Source organism: Melanostigma gelatinosum (assembly GCF_949748355.1).
Source record: "Melanostigma gelatinosum genome assembly, chromosome: 20".
NCBI lineage: Eukaryota > Metazoa > Chordata > Actinopteri > Perciformes > Zoarcidae > Melanostigma > Melanostigma gelatinosum.
In genome coordinates this window covers 18,463,649-18,481,581 of record NC_136653.1, presented here as the reverse complement: position 1 = coordinate 18,481,581, position 17,933 = coordinate 18,463,649, and the positions used below count along the sequence as shown (strand labels likewise).

The 17,933-nt window shown below is 41.6% G+C and overlaps 1 protein-coding gene across 1 annotated transcript; it reads right to left on the bottom strand.

The window, feature by feature from the left end:
- Positions 1-3,166: 3,166 nt before the first annotated feature.
- phex (phosphate regulating endopeptidase homolog, X-linked) lies at positions 3,167-17,496 on the bottom strand. The gene is made up of 22 exons (XM_079291858.1): positions 17,127-17,496; positions 14,350-14,406; positions 14,019-14,180; positions 13,740-13,823; positions 12,795-13,021; positions 11,824-11,892; positions 10,722-10,838; positions 10,450-10,533; positions 10,026-10,168; positions 9,282-9,375; positions 8,311-8,439; positions 7,976-8,077; positions 7,657-7,734; positions 7,431-7,534; positions 7,261-7,319; positions 6,786-6,840; positions 6,309-6,376; positions 6,077-6,207; positions 5,874-5,939; positions 5,417-5,521; positions 5,211-5,287; positions 3,167-5,135 (listed from the first exon to the last, which is right to left on the bottom strand). Exons 1-22 carry the CDS (start codon positions 17,248-17,250, stop codon positions 5,033-5,035), a joined length of 2,238 nt encoding a protein of 745 aa, XP_079147984.1. The 5' UTR covers positions 17,251-17,496; the 3' UTR covers positions 3,167-5,032.
- Between the last annotated feature and the right edge of the window lie 437 nt (positions 17,497-17,933).

Below are 17,933 nucleotides of genomic sequence, written 5' to 3'. Positions count from 1 at the left end.
TCCACTTGTTAGTCTTTTGCTGCTTGGTTTGACAAACCTGGAGGGTTTAATCATATATCAAGGTAGTAATATAAACGGTGTACTGGGATGTAGTACTGTTTTCTCTTTAGATTCAATTGGCTAACAGTCAATAGATAAAATAACCAGATTTGAAGATCTGTTTTTGGCTAATTTAGTGAAATAATATTCAATAAAACTAGTTCCTGGAGGGTTGATAGTCTGTTGAGATCTTCTTGTGTCATTCTCCAGCATTCAGAACCATAAACAAGGGTTGACACAATTTGAGTTTGGTCTTGATGGTGTACTGCTGTGATATAATATATGTTATTTAGTTCTTTGAAAGTGTTCCTTGCCTTATTAAGACGGTTCTTGATGTTTTGATCTGTGCCCCCATTGTGTCTGACAGTGCTGCCCAAATATGTGAACTCGTCAGTTTTGGGGAGATCTTCTCCGTAAACCTGAATTGCTGAGGGATATGGAATGTTCAGAGTCATCACTTCTGTTTTCTTTTTGCTGATCTTCAGGCTAATCTTCTGGCCAAAATCACTGAGGCGAGATGTTTTCTCCTGCATGTGCTGATACCGGACATGAACACTCAATTGATGGGAGGGATTGGCTCCCGTGGGGTTGCAATGTTGGGACAGGTTTTGATTAAAAATGATTACAATGTGGCAAAAAGATGGCACTGCACACAATGCAAGCAGGTCTATCTAATAATATAGTAGACCTTCGTCAGGGAGTCCCAGATCTTATAATGACAGCAAATAAAGCAGACCTGTGCTTTCTCCTGGAGGTCACAAATACATTCAAAAACACAAAGGAAACTCTCAACATAACCCCACAAGTAATAAAACAGAAGGAAATGATGCACAAATTGGAACATGTATGATTATAAAGAGCAGTTTCTACCCTGAAACACATGAGTAAACTCCGCCTCAGGTCCATATTAATGTCCACATCTCAACTCATTCCCCATTGAGGACTGTATGAGGGGTTTATGTTGAGAACTATGATTAATAACGCTACAGATTCTGCAGTCACTCACTACGAGACACCGGAAAAGTTCACTTCAATTATGACTTATTGTTGACATTGTGGTTTAATCTAAATATGTTCCATGTTTTGTCACCATACAAAAGATAAGGAGGAAATATCTAGCTAACCTACAACTGACAAGAATAAACACACTGAACAACCATTCTAACTGTAAAAACCTCAAGCATCAAGGTACAGCAAACAAAAAGTACTAAGAGAAGAGAAACTCACATTAGCACTCGGACAAACAATTGTTGCAAGAGAGCACAGGGTTCTGCTGCAGGTAGTGCTCGACGGCTAACACCCCGAAGCCAATCACTACAGACTCTGATCAAACCAGGCTCCTCCCACTTCCTGCTCCCCCTCAGACAGCTCCGCCTCCAAGACCTGCTCCTCCCAACTCCTCCAAGTGAACGTCCTATAAAGCTCTTTTGGCATTGTCTTGCATCTGCATGCCCTCTTCTTTGTAATTGTTGGAATGCTGTTAAGCATTCCAACTGTTGTTCATCGAATCTTTATTCAACTTCTTCTATTTCTTCCGTCCCACCTCTTCTTCTCCTTCATTTTTTAAGCTACAGAAACTGTTCAAATAGCAAAATGTTCAGCTCTTTCAGGAGAGGTGTGGTATGACTTTTCATATTTGTAATCTTTAAACTTTTTGAATTATTAAGCTTGTTGCTTAATGTTAACAATACAATGTCAAAGTTGTGGTGACAGCTTGTTCTGCTGCCCCCAAATGGCCAAAAAAGGTCAAACTATAATCACATTTTAATTTAAAAAATACATTATTGACTTACAATTTGACCGCATGTGAGCCTTTAGGAGCAAGGGAGATAAATCTAAAGCCTGTGAGAAGGTCTTTTAAATCGATTGTCACGGTTAGCTCTAATTGCAGCAGTGCTTTTTGTTTATTGATTCTCTGCCCCTCTGTGACTTGATTTAAACAATATTTGCAGATTGGTGTGCTTTTGTTACACAAGGACTGGATCCAGGGGACAAATCACCGGTTTAATCACCTTGACTGTCATTTTCACGCCGGCCACTAAAATAGATTTATCACAATTTAATGAAGTAACAGTACAAAGTGAGGCAGTAGCTCATGATAAACTGCTCTAACGACACAGAGCATTCGAGGCAGCTGCAGGTATTGATTCTCATGTTGGTCTCTGAATAGCAGGGCTGACTGCAGAGGCTTTAGACTACAAACATCACATATAAAGACACTAAAAATGAAGCTTGAATCGACTAAAATTACAGTTTCAAGTGTGTTGTAGAAATATTCAAAATAGCATATACATATATAAATATATATATATATACATATATGTATATATAGCCTCAACTGCTAGTCTGAATGTTCGAGTATGTTGCAGAGAAAGTACCAAAAAAAGTAAACAAGATGTGTTTTTATCTATTTTGTGCATCGAGCGGTCGACTCTGTTATTGATAATGAATATCAGAGAGTTAGAGGCGGCCGGTGGCCTGATGCATGGTGCTGCTCATGAAGCTAGTAACAAGGAACTCTCTGCTCGTTATCGTCCATCTCACTTCCTCCCACACACACACACACACGTTCAGTTCACACGACGGACTGTTTCTAATTGGTGTGTATAGATGACAGTGCTGCCGGTGTTGCCACAGATACAAGTCATTAATGTCCCCCCCCCCCGAGACACACATGTGCAAACACACACACACAGTCCTGACAGGTTCAAGTTACCATGGGAACTGCTGAAACAAATGAATGAGACATGATGTGTGCGATGGCAGGTCCGAGGGAAAATCAATGAACGGACACGCTCTCAGATGCAACATCTTGATGACTTCTGTCCTCCATCCATCAGCACCGTCCATCCACTGTCTGCCGCCTCGCTCAGAATCTCCCTGAACACGCGTGTTCCTCGACTCACCTCATCAATCACAGAAGAAAGTTACGAGGTGAAGGGACAGCGCAGTGTCTCGGGCTTTCATTAGAACCTATAAAGAAAGAAGTGCAACCCCAAAAACAGCCACACAGTGAAACATAACATTTATTATGATGGAGAAGCAAAAATTCATCCCATTAAGTTACAATAAGATAATAAATGAAGGAAAACAAGAATAAATGAGCTAAAACATATATAGTGTTAGTTTAATTATTTCTGCTGTGGAGTTGTGGATGTTTGTTATTCAGCGTTTCAAAATATACCTTTCTGGTTCATTGGCAAAATTAATTGTCAACAATTTTGGTTGTTCGTTTTAAGTCATTTATCAATGAGAAATAGGTAATGCCTGCTGTGTTCACTGCAAACTCAACATCTTAAGGTTTTAAACATGGACAGACAAAACAAGATGTTTGAAGAAATAATCGACGGATCAATCGGTGAACATGTGTGTTAGTTGCAGCCCGACTGATTGCTCAACTGGAATCAGTTCGGGTTGAAACTATAAGAGTGCGTCAGGAAGCGGAAAAAGAAAAGGCAGTCAGATAAATGTGAAATAAAAAGACATAAAAAAAACATTACATAACATTTTCTGGTGACAATTATTTTAATCCATAAGACGAAACCTGAACATTGAGTTCAGGAATAACAGTGTATTTTAAAGATTTCTTCTGATATGCACAGGAAATATCCTTCACGTTTCCAGTTTAACTTGTAAAATCTTTTTATATCTCGAGTGCGCCTCAGCAGTGCAGTTCAGAAACAGAAAGGCAGGAAGACAAATGGAGGGAGAGCATCTTGTACTTTGAGTTCCTGTAATTCAGTCAGTTTATTTGCCTCGGGCTGAGCTGCAGCAGAATGAACATACAGGTCCGACACAAGACGGAGATTTAAACAAAGTGGAACAGAAACCGAGACTCTCTCTCTCTCTCTCACACACACACACACACACACACACACACACACACACACACACACACACACACACACACACACACACACACACACACACACACACACACACACACACACACACACACACACACACACACACACACACACACACACACACACACACACACACACACACACACACACACACACATAATACATACATACATTTATAAATATAGATACACATACATATATATATATATACACATACACACATACATGTATATATACACATATATACACACGCATATATATATGTATATATATACACACACACACATAGATATATATATATATACATATACATACATACAAACATATATATACATACATATATACAAACATACATGCGTGTATATATACATATACACAAACATATCTACCCCCACACACACACACACACACACACACACACACTATATATCTTGAGTAGTTTAACCTCATATTAGGTCTTAATTAAAAATATGACTTTTTGATATCAGGTATAAAATTATGATCCAAGTTTTCACAATTTTTTAAAAAGTTAAAAATGAGGTTTTAAGAGATAAAATTGGACCGTAAATATGAAACGTTTTGCTTATATTCATGCTCAAGTATAAATTAATCTTGGCTTCTAATGAATCCATGCAGACATTGATCTGATATATCTCTGCACACCATAGTTACCATAGTATTTGACATATAGTTTCCTGTACAAAATAACAAGAAACTATTTGTTGTACCTTTACTTTAAAATATAATTTTTTTATTCCTATTAGAAAGGTTCGAGTCACACTTACAGTACATAGAGGGCTGTTGTGAAAAGGGACCGCCTCTTTTCCCAACATTTCTATAATTCATAAACTATGGCCCTTAACAAAATGTCTTCAGACATAATTTATGGAGAAAACGTACCTGTGGAAAAAGTTAAAAATATGTTGCAGTGACAATTATACAGTCGCCCATCAAGAAAATGGCTTCAGTCTTGAACATTTCCCACTCTTACATAAGTGTGTGTTTTCTGTGAGAACAACTCATTTTTCATTGTTCCCACATCATGTAAACTACGTCTGCTGAGTCCAGCTTCATCTGCCTCTTCGACAGACGTCCTGCTGGCAGCTCCGGCCGGGTTCAGGTGAAGATCACCACACCCGGCAGGACTCTGCACCTCGGTTCATCGCTGACGACTCGGGGCAGCCGAACGCTTTCCGGAACTCTTCGTAGTTGCTCATCGCTCCGATAACCCTGCAGGGCAACAGTGATGGTGAAGGTCAGGTTGTAAAGGATTGTGTGTGTGTTCATCAGTGTGTGTGTGCTCACCTGTATTTCGGCGGACTGTGAGCTCCACTCTGGACCTGGTCCCTGGCTGCTTCTGGTCTGTATGAGTTACATCTCACCTACAGAGTACATTTGACACACAGCTATTATATAGATTTTATCGGAAACTGCCAGTATATTCAGACAGGACAACAGAAACGTGGCATTGGCAGAGGGGCAAGAACTAGTTTGTGACTGCGTGTCCTTACATGTGCATAGCTCAGGAAGAACAGCTGGTTGTTGTTCAGTCCGACTCCAGGCAGCCGAGACTCCTCCACGCCGCCTCTGCTCTCATCTATCCACCGCCTGTACGCCTGCACACAAACATAAAGGGAAAGCTCGGGCTTCTTAAGGTGGAATGAAGAATTGTATAAACATTTTGACGACTACATCAACCCTAAACAAATTCCAAGCTCAGGTGCAGCCATAAACACAGGTGTATCTAATTACAACAAGACACGGGAAACTAATACGAGCGTCCACGCATTGATACTGGTGTTCATGCTGGCACATTAGGGTGCAATAAAATCACTGACTTTATTAGTTCCACCACAAATTTTCCATAAGAAAGGTCAAAAACATCGGCCCTATTTTTTTGCAAGCTCAAGACGAGCTTTTGTTCTCTGGTGTATGAAACACAGCGTCATGTAAGAAAAGACATCGTACCCGAAAAGCCTCTCTTATTCCTCCATTGTCTGCTACGTTTTCTGCCAGAGTCCTCTTTCCCCGCACCTACGGAACAAAACATCCACACAGCACAGGTACTCCTTCACCAGCTGTTTCCACAGTTAATACTGGATCGAGGCGACCTCGTCCTGACTTTCAGGTAACTACTTTTGAGCTGATTTGACTGTTTTTCAAACTCTTACATTTAGGCCTGCCTCCTGCCAGTGGTAGCCATTGTACTGGTCCACCATACACTGGGTCTTCTCATTGAAGGCTGTTATCGACGAGTTGGTCCACCAATAGACCAGGTTGCCATTTTTGTCATACCTGCGACCTGTTCATGAAAAGCATCACACACACACACAAAGAAACCCCCGCAGCCGTGTTCGAAATCTCTGACGTTGTGTTTTGTTGCTCTTGGCGTTCAGTATTTACCGTTATTGTCAAAGCCGTGTGTAAACTCGTGTCCCACTATCACCCCGATGGCGCCATAACTTAGAGCCCTGGGAAAAGACAACAAAGTGAAAAAATCTATCTTGTTCCGAAAAACAGTTGCGTAATATTTGCATGCTAATGAAATGAAACAGAAGCTCTAAAAAAAACATATCGAAAAGAAAAAAAATGAGCCCAGTGTGTAAAGACTTCTTTCATTTTATAACCTGCTGTATGAACGCATTGAGGATTACATCCCCAAAAAATAGGACTGAAAAACAAATGAAAAATGGAACTGATTACTTACTAATAAACTTATGATTTATGAGCTGATCTGTGGAGCACGAGGTATTAACTTATGCCGTTTGTCCACAGGATTTACCACCACAGCTCTTCTCTGTGGCTCACGTCAGAGTAATTATAAAAGCATGAGAGGCCTTTGGTCTGCAAGTAGAGCGTGTCACCTTCCTTTACTCTCACCTCGGATACTCTCTTCCCCAAAAGAAGGGTTTTTGAAGCTCTCCAGCGGGAAATCCTAAATGAGAAGATGAAAACTGTTTTTCTTCTGCGTCCAGACAGGATCCATTTACTGCAGAAAGTCGGGGAATTGTTTTTTCTGAGGTTATTTGTGATTAAAAAGTGTGATTCCTCATGGTGGGTAACTATTAACAAACAGATCACATTTCACCTGTTTTAGACAGCGCACGTCCTCTCTTGTCAGTTTTAGTTCGTTTTTAATGCAAATTCCCAATTATTTCTGACATTGAAATGCCGACTCAGCCAATTTAAAGGAACAACAATCCCCCAGATAATGCATCCACGGCAGATACTTAATTGATTTCACTGAGGTGCAGTGTAGCGTCATGTTGTCTGGACAGAGCTTCAGAATTTAACAACTTCTGAATAATTAAGCTGAATGTCGGTCTCAGCAAACAATCATTCTGTTGTATCTTACTGATTTGATTCGTCGAGGAACTGTAGAAGGCGTTCACAGTCGTTGGGTTTGTGAACCACCTGCAACACAAACACAGACGCACACACACACACACACACACACATATTATGGCATGTCAACCAGGAAGTAAAACACAAAGTGTCATGTGGACAGATATGAAGCCCGCTCACTCTGTGCGTGGGACGCTCTTTCGGAGCCAGGCGAGATCAGATTGGGCGATGAACTTCAACGTCTGCATCACATTCCCGTAGTAGTCCTTCTCACTGAAGCGGAGCTAAAACACGCACAAATGAAGACACACATTGTTAAGAACTGCACTACTTTACTTTTCAAAAAGTAAGCACAAACTTAAGCTCAAGGTGGGAAAATACACCATCGGGAGAGGAAAGAACAAACCTGCTTTAAATCTTCATTGAGGTAGGTGTCGTTCAGAATAAACTCGGGATAACCAACTTTAGCCAGGACCGCATGAGCCTTGAGACAGCGAGACAAAGACGTGAATTTGATGAAGAGTTTAGATTTTTACAGAACAGGAACTGAACAGGATCAAATTCTGTTTCAAGCAATAAAGAGTGAGAGTCACGGCCACGATGCGCTGACAAAAATGGCTTTGTAACATGAGAATGAAAGAGATAGTTGGAAAAATAAAGATGTAGCAGCTAAATGCAGTCATGTTGGGGTTTTTTTAGGTCCCTATTATGTCAGCTGTTCCTACCTTCTCTATTGCTTTCTTCTTCGTTGGTTCATCCATCCAGTCGTTCTCCTTCTCCAGCATGTCGATGAACGCCCAGCGAACGCCCTCGATCAGCTCCTCCATCTGAGGAAACACGCACTCGCATGAGCTGCAGACCGTTGACAGAGAATGCATTGCCACATAAACACACACCCGCAGTGACGCAGACGACAACATTAAACGTCTGACATCATTTCCAGGTGATGCGTAGACAAAAAAAACACTCAAATCAGTACACACATCTGTTACAGATATACAAATATCGGAGCACTTGACCCACGATTTAGGACATGATGTCATTTCCAGAGCACACGCACCATGTGTTTCTTGTCCTCCTCGAAGTGTGTGCTGACAAAGAGGCGCCCGGTGGCATAACCAAGCGTGTTCTCGACGTAGTTAACACACTTGTCCCAGCGCGGGGTCAGGGAGGTGGTTCCTGTGGTTACCTGGGGGGGGACAGAGATGCAAGGTGACATTGTGTCTTCCTCCACATGGCCCTAACTTACAGTGTAAGAGACTCTCAGCCTCTGAATCATCACTTGGTGTGGGGAATGTTGGGGGTGATATTTAAGTCTGTGCAAAACATTTAAACTAAATGCAGCATCATCAGTTTGACTTGATATTGTTTGGGTCATATCTTGTCGTAGGTTCAAAACAGTACAAGCAGGGCTGAGATCATGTGAAGAGGTTTTTAATTACCCATAAGAAAGGCGGTATTTTATTCATTGGATGGTCATATTTTATTAAATTGTATTTCCTATGCTGTTTCAAGGCCCTGTTCACACTGCCAGGAATGCAAATCTGGTGGAAAGATATTGAATCCTTTATTGATTAATATCCCAAAAGTAATCAAAATTGAATGCACTGAGTCAAAAATACACTTGAATCAGGTTGTTGAACTCCAAATCCAATGGCAGCTACAGACCAGAGTACAAGTACATGACTTTTTTGTATGTTAGCCGATATAAACAGTATCGTGCAAAATCAGGATGTAGCACAGACTGATGACTGCTGGTGTGGAAATCTGGACACATCTTTAGTGGAGCATTAAAGGTTAGAGAGTCATCCGTAGTTGCATTTGGGATTCGTTTGGTCGGGTAGATTTATAGTTTGTTAAATACACGAGGAATTCAGGCCTCTTCTTGTATACAGTAGAGATATGTAGTGTAACTTATTCCAGTGTTTCACAGCCAAAGATGCTGTTTAAGGTAGGACAGCTACAAGAGCTACAAATCGTAACAATCTCCAAATATGGACATATATTTTGGAGGATTATTTCTGTACCAACCCGAGCAAAGTCCAGGTATCTGTAAAGGAAACGCCGGCTCAGAGTGGTGATCCTGGATAAAACTGTCCTCCATTGTACGTAGTTAGCTACAGTCCTAGAGAGAGAGAGAGAGAGAGAGCGAGAGCGAGAGAGAAGAGATTCATTATTTTATTATAATTAATCATTATACACTACAATATACTTATAATGAGAGACAGGAGACCTCGAGCCCCACTGTGTGCTCATCTGTCTGTACGTATTCTCTGTCTGTACGTGTTCTCTGTCTGTACGTGTTCTCTGTCTGTACGTGTTCTCTGTCTGTACGTGTTCTCTGTCTGTACGTGTTCTCTGTCTGTACGTGTTCTCTGTCTGTACGTGTTCTCTGTCTGTACGCGTTCTCTGTCTGTACGCGTTCTCTGTCTGTACGCGTTCTCTGTCTGTACGTGTTCTCTGTCTGTACGTGTTCTCTGTCTGTACGTGTTCTCTGTCTGTACGTGTTCTCTGTCTGTACGTGTTCTCTGTCTGTACGTGTTCTCTGTCTGTACGTGTTCTCTGTCTGTACGTGTTCTCTGTCTGTACGTGTTCTCTGTCTGTACGTGTTCTCTGTCTGTACGCGTTCTCTGTCTGTACGCGTTCTCTGTCTGTACGCGTTCTCTGTCTGTACGTGTTCTCTGTCGGTACGTGTTCTCTGTCTGTACGTGTTCTCTGTCTGTACGTGTTCTCTGTCTGTACGTGTTCTCTGTCTGGCTGCTCGTGTGTGTGTACCTGCTGTCTGTGGTGTTAATGAGCTTGAAAAGTTCTTTGAAGTACTGCGGCGCTCTGACAATAACGGACTCAGAGGGGGAGATGGACCGACCCGGGTCGACTTCAGACTCCACCACAGCTTTTACAAAACCCAGCCAATCGAACTGCAGACAGACATGCAGTAGAGGTTACTTATATACAACATGTAGGTATACAGCATGTATTTAAACAAATTGTGTTCTTTTTTTCCTGACAGAAACAATGTTTTTAAAAGAGTTGATGTCAGTTCCTCAAGTTATGTACATATCATTTTAGAACTGATGGTAAACATGTACTATTTTACTGATCAACCTGTTATGACGTCGACATTGTCTTACTTTCGAGAAACAAGGGGAGCTATGAATTGATTTTTGCTGTTTAGATGTGTTGTTGTTGTTTACAGTACCTGTGGAATGGAGCTCTGTAGGTCAGAGAGTGACCATTTGTTGTACATGTTGTCACTGTTACGGTTTTCATAGGGAATCTGGATCTGCAGACAAAATGAGCAATGTTATACAGACATGACCGATCCCAAATTTAAACATTAAGTCACCTTGAATAATTTCAAATCAATTTAACTGTTAATACATGTTTTAATTCGCTCCGGAGCCATTGAGGCCCATCAGATCATCTCCATGCACTCAGTGGGATTATATTTATCTGACGCGACGTCTTTACCTGAGCCAGTTTGGTCTCGAAGTCGAGAGCCTCTTTCATCTGGGTCAGTGCTGCTTTCTCCGGAGCGCCCAGCATGACGGCCGTATCTACCATCAAACTCAGCAAGGCCGCACGATACTGGAGAAAGAGGGGGAGAGAGAAAGAAGGAGGGAGGAGGAGGGAGAGAAGCAGAAAATGGCAGAAAGACAAATGTCATTTAATCTCTCATTGCCGTGAGCTACTGTCACTGCTGAACATCAGACATCAATCAAGGCCTTACGATCACACGCAGAAACTACTGTGCTGCTGTATCAGAACTTGTTTTATTGTTATGTTTTAAGGTACAGATACAAAGAACATTAAACAACACCAGTACCAACACCATTTACAGTACAGCTTGTTCCCAAATGGACTCAGGAGAAATGTACATACAATATAGATTAATCTAATATAAACTACATTACAATACAATTAAAAATGAAACAAAACACAAACAAATAAATACAAAATGACCAGTGCCATCATGGTCGATAAGATCCTCCTTAAAAACGTGTCGACCAGGTGCCAGATCGTAAGCGCGCATCCAAGAGGAAGATACAACAATGGCGGACACAGCGCCGAAAAAGCGCAAATATAGCGTCACAAAACATCAAGCGGACAAACGCTGTTTGAAAAGAATAAATCTGGGGTTGGCTTTCCTCTGCTGGGAGCACAATAACAACACAGGTTTTAACAAATTAGCAGCCCTTCTATCTACTGTTAGCACCCCTTTCAACATAAAGTACATATCAACATATCTGTGGATGAAGTATGTTCTTTACAACTGGTAGTAAGTCGCTGCGTGCTAATTGCATTTTTAATTCAGACCTAATGAGGCCGCTATCAGTATCAGCTGACTCTTCTGCAATTCATTTCTTGCATCATGGCTGTGTAGCATTTATAAGAATGTTGAGTCTGGAAAGACGCAGTTGTTCAGATACAATTTAAAAAACGAACGGTATTTCATGAGACTGAAATTCTTTTTTGCTACAATTCATCACTCAAGCAGGAAGGAAATAGCTGCAGGAAGAGGAGTTTTTAGATGACAGGTAAAACAGGGGTGACAGATGAGGCCGAGACTCACCGCCCGGGCAGAGGAAGTGTTGGTGATGTAGTCTTCCCTCGAGGGCAGAGACAAGGACACCTGATCGAGCTACATGAAGACAAAGAGCATAGGTTATCTTCTGCTACTCTTTGGGCGGGATTGTTTTTTTTCTGACTTTAAAAAAAGTCTGAGAAATGTGACTGAGCAAGGCAGTGAATCTGCTTACATGTCCACGCTAGTGGTTTGGCATCTTTTATTGACAAAGATTTGAACACAAGTTGTCAGATGTTACTTATCCTCCAGGCAACATCTCACTCCGTTTTACACTCCTGTACAAAAATCATGATTTAAGATCCATCACAGTGAAGTCTTACTATCATTCAATCAGAGTTACTGTTCTGAATCCTTTTCCTTGTGTTTAAAACGGCTCTGACGTCTTAGATTTGAGTTGGTTGGTTCCCATTTGAGCTTTGCATAACAGATGAGAAAAACAAAAGAGAGCGGGCTGCCAGTAACCAAAGTACCAAAACATTTTTCACACCCAAAACTACTAGATTGTTCCTTTTATTATGTCTTAGAATCAAGGACCAAAGAAGAACAAAGTGGTAAAAGTATTCACAATATGCACTTCATTGAAAATCCACAAAACCACGGGTATGGTCCTTTAGAAAACTAGTTCCACATTTAAGGAAATATGTTTTCTTCTTTCTTGACGACAGTTAAATGACATACCACTCTCATATCTGACAGCTAAATATAGAGCAGCCAGTTTGCTGATTTCGGACATACAGTGAAGACTGGAAATGAAAGGAACAGTTAGATAAAAAAAAAATCTAAAAGTCTATATAATCTTATCAGCACCTCTTAATCTCAAAAACATTTTTTTTTTGTTTAATTGAATTCTCAATCCAAACTGTAAAAATCACAATTCGTGGTTAAGTCGGGGTGTCGGATAAATAAGCATATTTTCCAAAATGTTTTGAAAATGTGCGTGTCAGTGGATGTCTAACCTTGATGACGTATTGCAAGGATTTTTTGTCATCGGGGCTGACGTACAGGCGAATCAGGACACTCTTACTGTGCTGGTTCCTCATCTCTGTCAGAGTCTTCAGGAGGCTCCACTCCCCCGCCGACCACTGGTACTCCCCGCCGAGCCCATCCCCCACAACGGGCCACCGAAACTCAGGCTGTCTAAGTGTTTTCAGCATGGGTTTGTTGTCCACCATCTCCAGTATAGCTGTACAATCACACACAGGAATACAATTAAGAACAGCATTTTGATTTGTTGTTTTAATTATTTTTCATGTTTGTATTCTTTTTTTAATTTCCCCTTTTCCACCTTTTTGCTTTTGCTTCTGCAATGACCTAGATCTGCCACACGGATCAATAAAAGATCATCTTGTCCCGCTTTAGACTATCGCTGTGTCTTTGCGTGTGCTCTTGACTTACAGTGCCTTTGTGAGGACCTGTTTGGAGACATGGGGAGTGGGGACGGTTTTGAATTGTGAGGACATTTGGGCTGACCCTGTGTTAAGATGTTAATATTTGGTTTTCGGATTGATGAAAGAACTGGCTTTAGATTTAAATTAAGTTGAGTGTTAAGGGTCAGGCATGTAGTTGGGATGGTTACGGTTATGTAAACAATAGTCCCCACAAGGCTGAATGCGCGTGTGTGAATGCGTGTGTGTGTTTGGTTGTAGTACTTACACCCTGGGGACAAAAGGTGACATTGTGGGGACTGTACTTGATTCGGGGACTCACCTCCCTTTAGCAGTTAGGATTAGGTAAAGGTTAGGATTAGGGTTCGAATTTGTGTTATGCATCTTGTGGTTATGGTTATGGTCAAGGCTAGGCTAGGCTAAGTCTCCAGGGAATGGATGTATGTCAATGCAATGTCCTGTTAAGTGACAAAACCAAGTTTGTTGTGTGTGTGTGTGTGTGTGTGTCGGACTCACTCTCATTCATACAGGAGCGGTAGAGGATCTTAGCTTTAGTCACAGCCTCCAGTTCATCAGGGTCTGAAGGAACTTCTAGTAATTCTGGCAAAAAAAAAAAAAAATCTGTCATAACTCACAGCTCCAAAAATAACCTGTACCTGAATCAAAGTCTCATTTCTTTACAAATTATTCTCATGCGTTTACCAAAAGTATACAGCGAGTTATTTTCTTTTGATAGAACATTCATGTGTGTTTTGGTCAAGTGTACTTTCATGGGAAATGTGTGGGCAAACACACCTTTGAGTCGGAGGTCTACATTCTGTCGCAGCCAAGGGTAGATGCCATACGAGGAGGAATCTTCAGGGATCGGGTTCTCCTTTAACCAACCGCCACAGGAGAAACTATAGAAGTCCTCGCAGGGGTTAACGGACTGATCCACTTTACTCAGAACAGAACCCGCTACAAGAAGGAAGGAGATAAGAAACAACAACACAACCCAGAGAGTTGGAATAAAAACCTTTGAGTTACAACTGAAATACCTCAAGCTCAACCAGCTTCACCATACAAACAATACAGTGGATGGTCAGAGCAGTTGTACGTGACGTGACTGTTTACCAGCACTCCTCACCTGCTTCAATGCATTCTGGGGTCAGGCAGAACTCCTCCTGACTCGATTTCTGAGAGACTAAGGAAGAAAAACAAGAGTTGTTTTGAACAAATGGAGAACTTTTCGGTTGCATGCATGTTCTTTTGCAGCTCCGACCCACTTCACATCCACTCGCATTTAGACCTCTGCTGTTCGGTGGCCATTGGGCAGTCGTTGGGATATTGGCTGCTTTGCTCAACAGAACCTCAAACGTATAGTTCTTGAGCACACATTCACATAATCGATGTATTGGCAGAAAGTATTGCATTAATAGAGCTGAGAAACCAGGGAAACTTACACAACAACGGCATAAACACAGGCCAAAGTGCAGCTGATACAGCTGGAGGGCAGTCAGTCGATTACTTTTTTTACTTGATGCCTGCCTGCAACAAAGAAAGTCCCCACCTACAGTCGACTTTTAGCTGTGTGATATAGACTCATAACGTAAGCCTGCTTCTCTGACCTCTTGGCAGAAACCAACTGTTGTGTGATGTGGCTCTGAGGGCGAACAGAGGCAGCACCAGCCCACGAAGTGAGCGGACAGATTTAGAACACCAAAGCCCCCGTTTGTGAACGGATGAGTGGAGCGTTGCGGAGCTGCGCCGTAATGTCTGACCTCCGAGGTTGACCGGTCTCGCTGTCTAGCTGCTTGTGAGAGTTGCTCAACGTTGCGTCCACTTTTAGTAGATACACACACTTATAACTTCAGCCCTGCGTGACCCACTTGGCCTGGAACAACCTCAAAAACCCATCCCCTGAACGCTCCGACAGAGACACCGACACAGATGTCTGAGGCTCCAGTGTCACGGCTGATACCGACCTCATGTTCACTACTGAGATACCAAACTTACCCCACCCCAGCCACGACCGTCCTCACCAAGGAAACGACTTAACTACTGACTCTTTAAGGTCAACATTTTGGGAAATACACTTATTAGCACTTTGCTGCTTTCTTCTTAGACGACACGATTGATATCACTCTCGTGTCTGTCCGTTAAATTTGACGCTACAGCCAGGAGCCAATTAGCGTAGCTTAGCACAAAGAGTGTAAAGAAGGTGGAAACAGCTTGCTTGGCTCTGCGCAAAAGTTCATTTCAGGCACGGTGCCAGGATTTCCATTTCGGAGGGGCCAAAGTGATTTTGGCGGGGACTTTTAATTTACGGAAGTTAATATTGTTAGCCTTCCTTTGACGTTTTCCAGCTGGTAGTCTCGCTAAAACAGAATTGATATCACGCTGTGGAAGGCGACAAGCATTTCTGGTTGATTATGACACTCAATGCAGAGATAGCTTAATATTTACCGCAACAGTTTGTAGGCTATTTATTACAAGCGGCACACGCGGGTATACTTAACTCGTGCTAAAATGAAAACATAGAATCGATGCTTATTTTTTGCAGGAAGAGAGAGGGATCGACTGCTGGGTGAGAGACAGAGAAAGACAGAAAGAAAGAAAGAAAGAGAGAGAGAGAGAGAGAGAGAAAGAGAAAGAGAAAGAACGGCCGACGCTTTCAAAGCAATATAGAGACGATCGAGTCATCTCAGCTCTACCGTCAGACTTTCATGCATTGTTTTCTGGGCTCTTCTGGTGTTGATGCATTTTCAGCTTTTAAAATTGGACAGCCTGAATAGAAACGCATGAAAAAACTCTTTCTTTTGATTACATGCGACATATTTATTAACACTTCTCATAGACGCAGCGACTTTTATTTTCATTGACTTTTGATATTCTATTTGTAATAAAATATCTCAGCAAAGGTTCGTATCCTGACATTCTTCGGATTCAAATTTAACTAAAAAAAGTCAGAAAGAAAAGTTGTTTGACGTTTGATGTACGAGATCATCTCTCATCTTTTTGTGAATACCGTGTGTCTAGTGCTTCATAAGTTGTGTTTGTTTGTAGACTGTCAAGCTGTCTATTTCGACGTGAATCTAATATTTAGGGTTCAACTCTTTCTCATTTGAGCCACTTCTCTAAACTCATGGACAGCAACTCCAAAACTAAATAAGGGAAGGAGCTCGATTTGACTGCATTGTTCCATTCAAATGTTTTTCTCTGACAGCAGGAAATATCTGGAATTCTCCACCTTTGGAAATGACGCATAATAATAATAATAATAATAATAATAATAATAATAATAATAATAATACAGCATAAATCCAACTGGAGGTTTGGTTAGATCTTAAAAAATGGATTATTTCTACATTGTTTGCAAATGTTTTATAGCCAATTGTCTTTTCCACTGTCCTTTATCTTAAAGCCTTTTGTGTCTTATGTAGAAATACGTTATGTTACGATTGAATGATAACTTCTTTGCATGTTCTTAGCTGATTTATCTCCTGACACATCCCCTTGCTCTGCCACACGATTCCCTGATAATTAATTTCACATTCTGCAGGAGATAATACCCACAAAGTGTCAGCACACATTCTTTCCTCTTTTTCCCCGGAGTTCAACTCGACTCCCACGGTGCATTACGGAGAGTACAAGGTTCTGCATGTGTGCGTGGGCGTGTATGAAACCGTATATGAACCAAAAATAGTTTGACACAAGTTACCCACAAGCCCTCCACAAAGACCTTTGCTCCCGCCGGCTTGCTTGCATGTGTTATTTACAGTCTGCATGTACTGTAATCTGGGGACAGTGTGCGATACATTGCCACTGAATTCCTTACAAATTATAATGCAGTTTGAAGAAACATGTGTGTGGATCTCTTTGTGTGTGTGTGTGTGTTTATGTGCATGTGTGTGGTGGACTTACCCAGTATGAGTGCAAGCAGCAGGGCGGCACAGAGACACACACACATGGCCAGTGCTATCTTGTAGAGACGACTGTTGCCCCTCTCGGGTTTTACCCCACCACCCCCTAAACGCTCCAGTTCCATAACGCACTGCTACTATATCACACACATAAATACACACACACACACTCTCTACAAACCTAACTCCTCAGCACTGAGAAGATAAATCAGAAAGTAAAAATATCTGTCAAGTTTAGGGACAAAAGTAAATCCAAAAAGTTAAAGTAACATCTTCCGTAAATGACACACTTTCTCTGTGTAATCTGATCTCTTTCCCAATTGAACAGACTTTATTCACTTTCCCCTAACTGTCTGTCTCTCTGCTGCTATCTGTCTATCTGTAACTACTCAAACTTCACTACAGCTCTTCAAACAGTGCCTCCCTTCATCACTCCTCCTCTCCCACAACACTCCTCCCATCCCTCCCTCCCTCCCTCCCTCCCTGCAGAGCAGACCAGACTTACCAGTGATCACCAGACATCATTTCATAAATTGAAACCAGAACATATCTGTGTTTAACTGTGTAGCTTAAGGGGCCGCTGACCTTGTTAGTACCCGAAGCTACATGTGAAGTGTGTGTGTGTGTGTGTGTGTGTGTGCTCTCTGCAGGGTGCTCTGCTAGATACGTTTATCAGATCAGACAGTCAGTTGCCAGAACAAAATGAGACACACACACACACACACACACACACAGCGCTGATTACAATTGATTAATCTGATAAGGATGATGAGGTGGTCCGAACGCATCAATAGTTGCTTTGAATAGA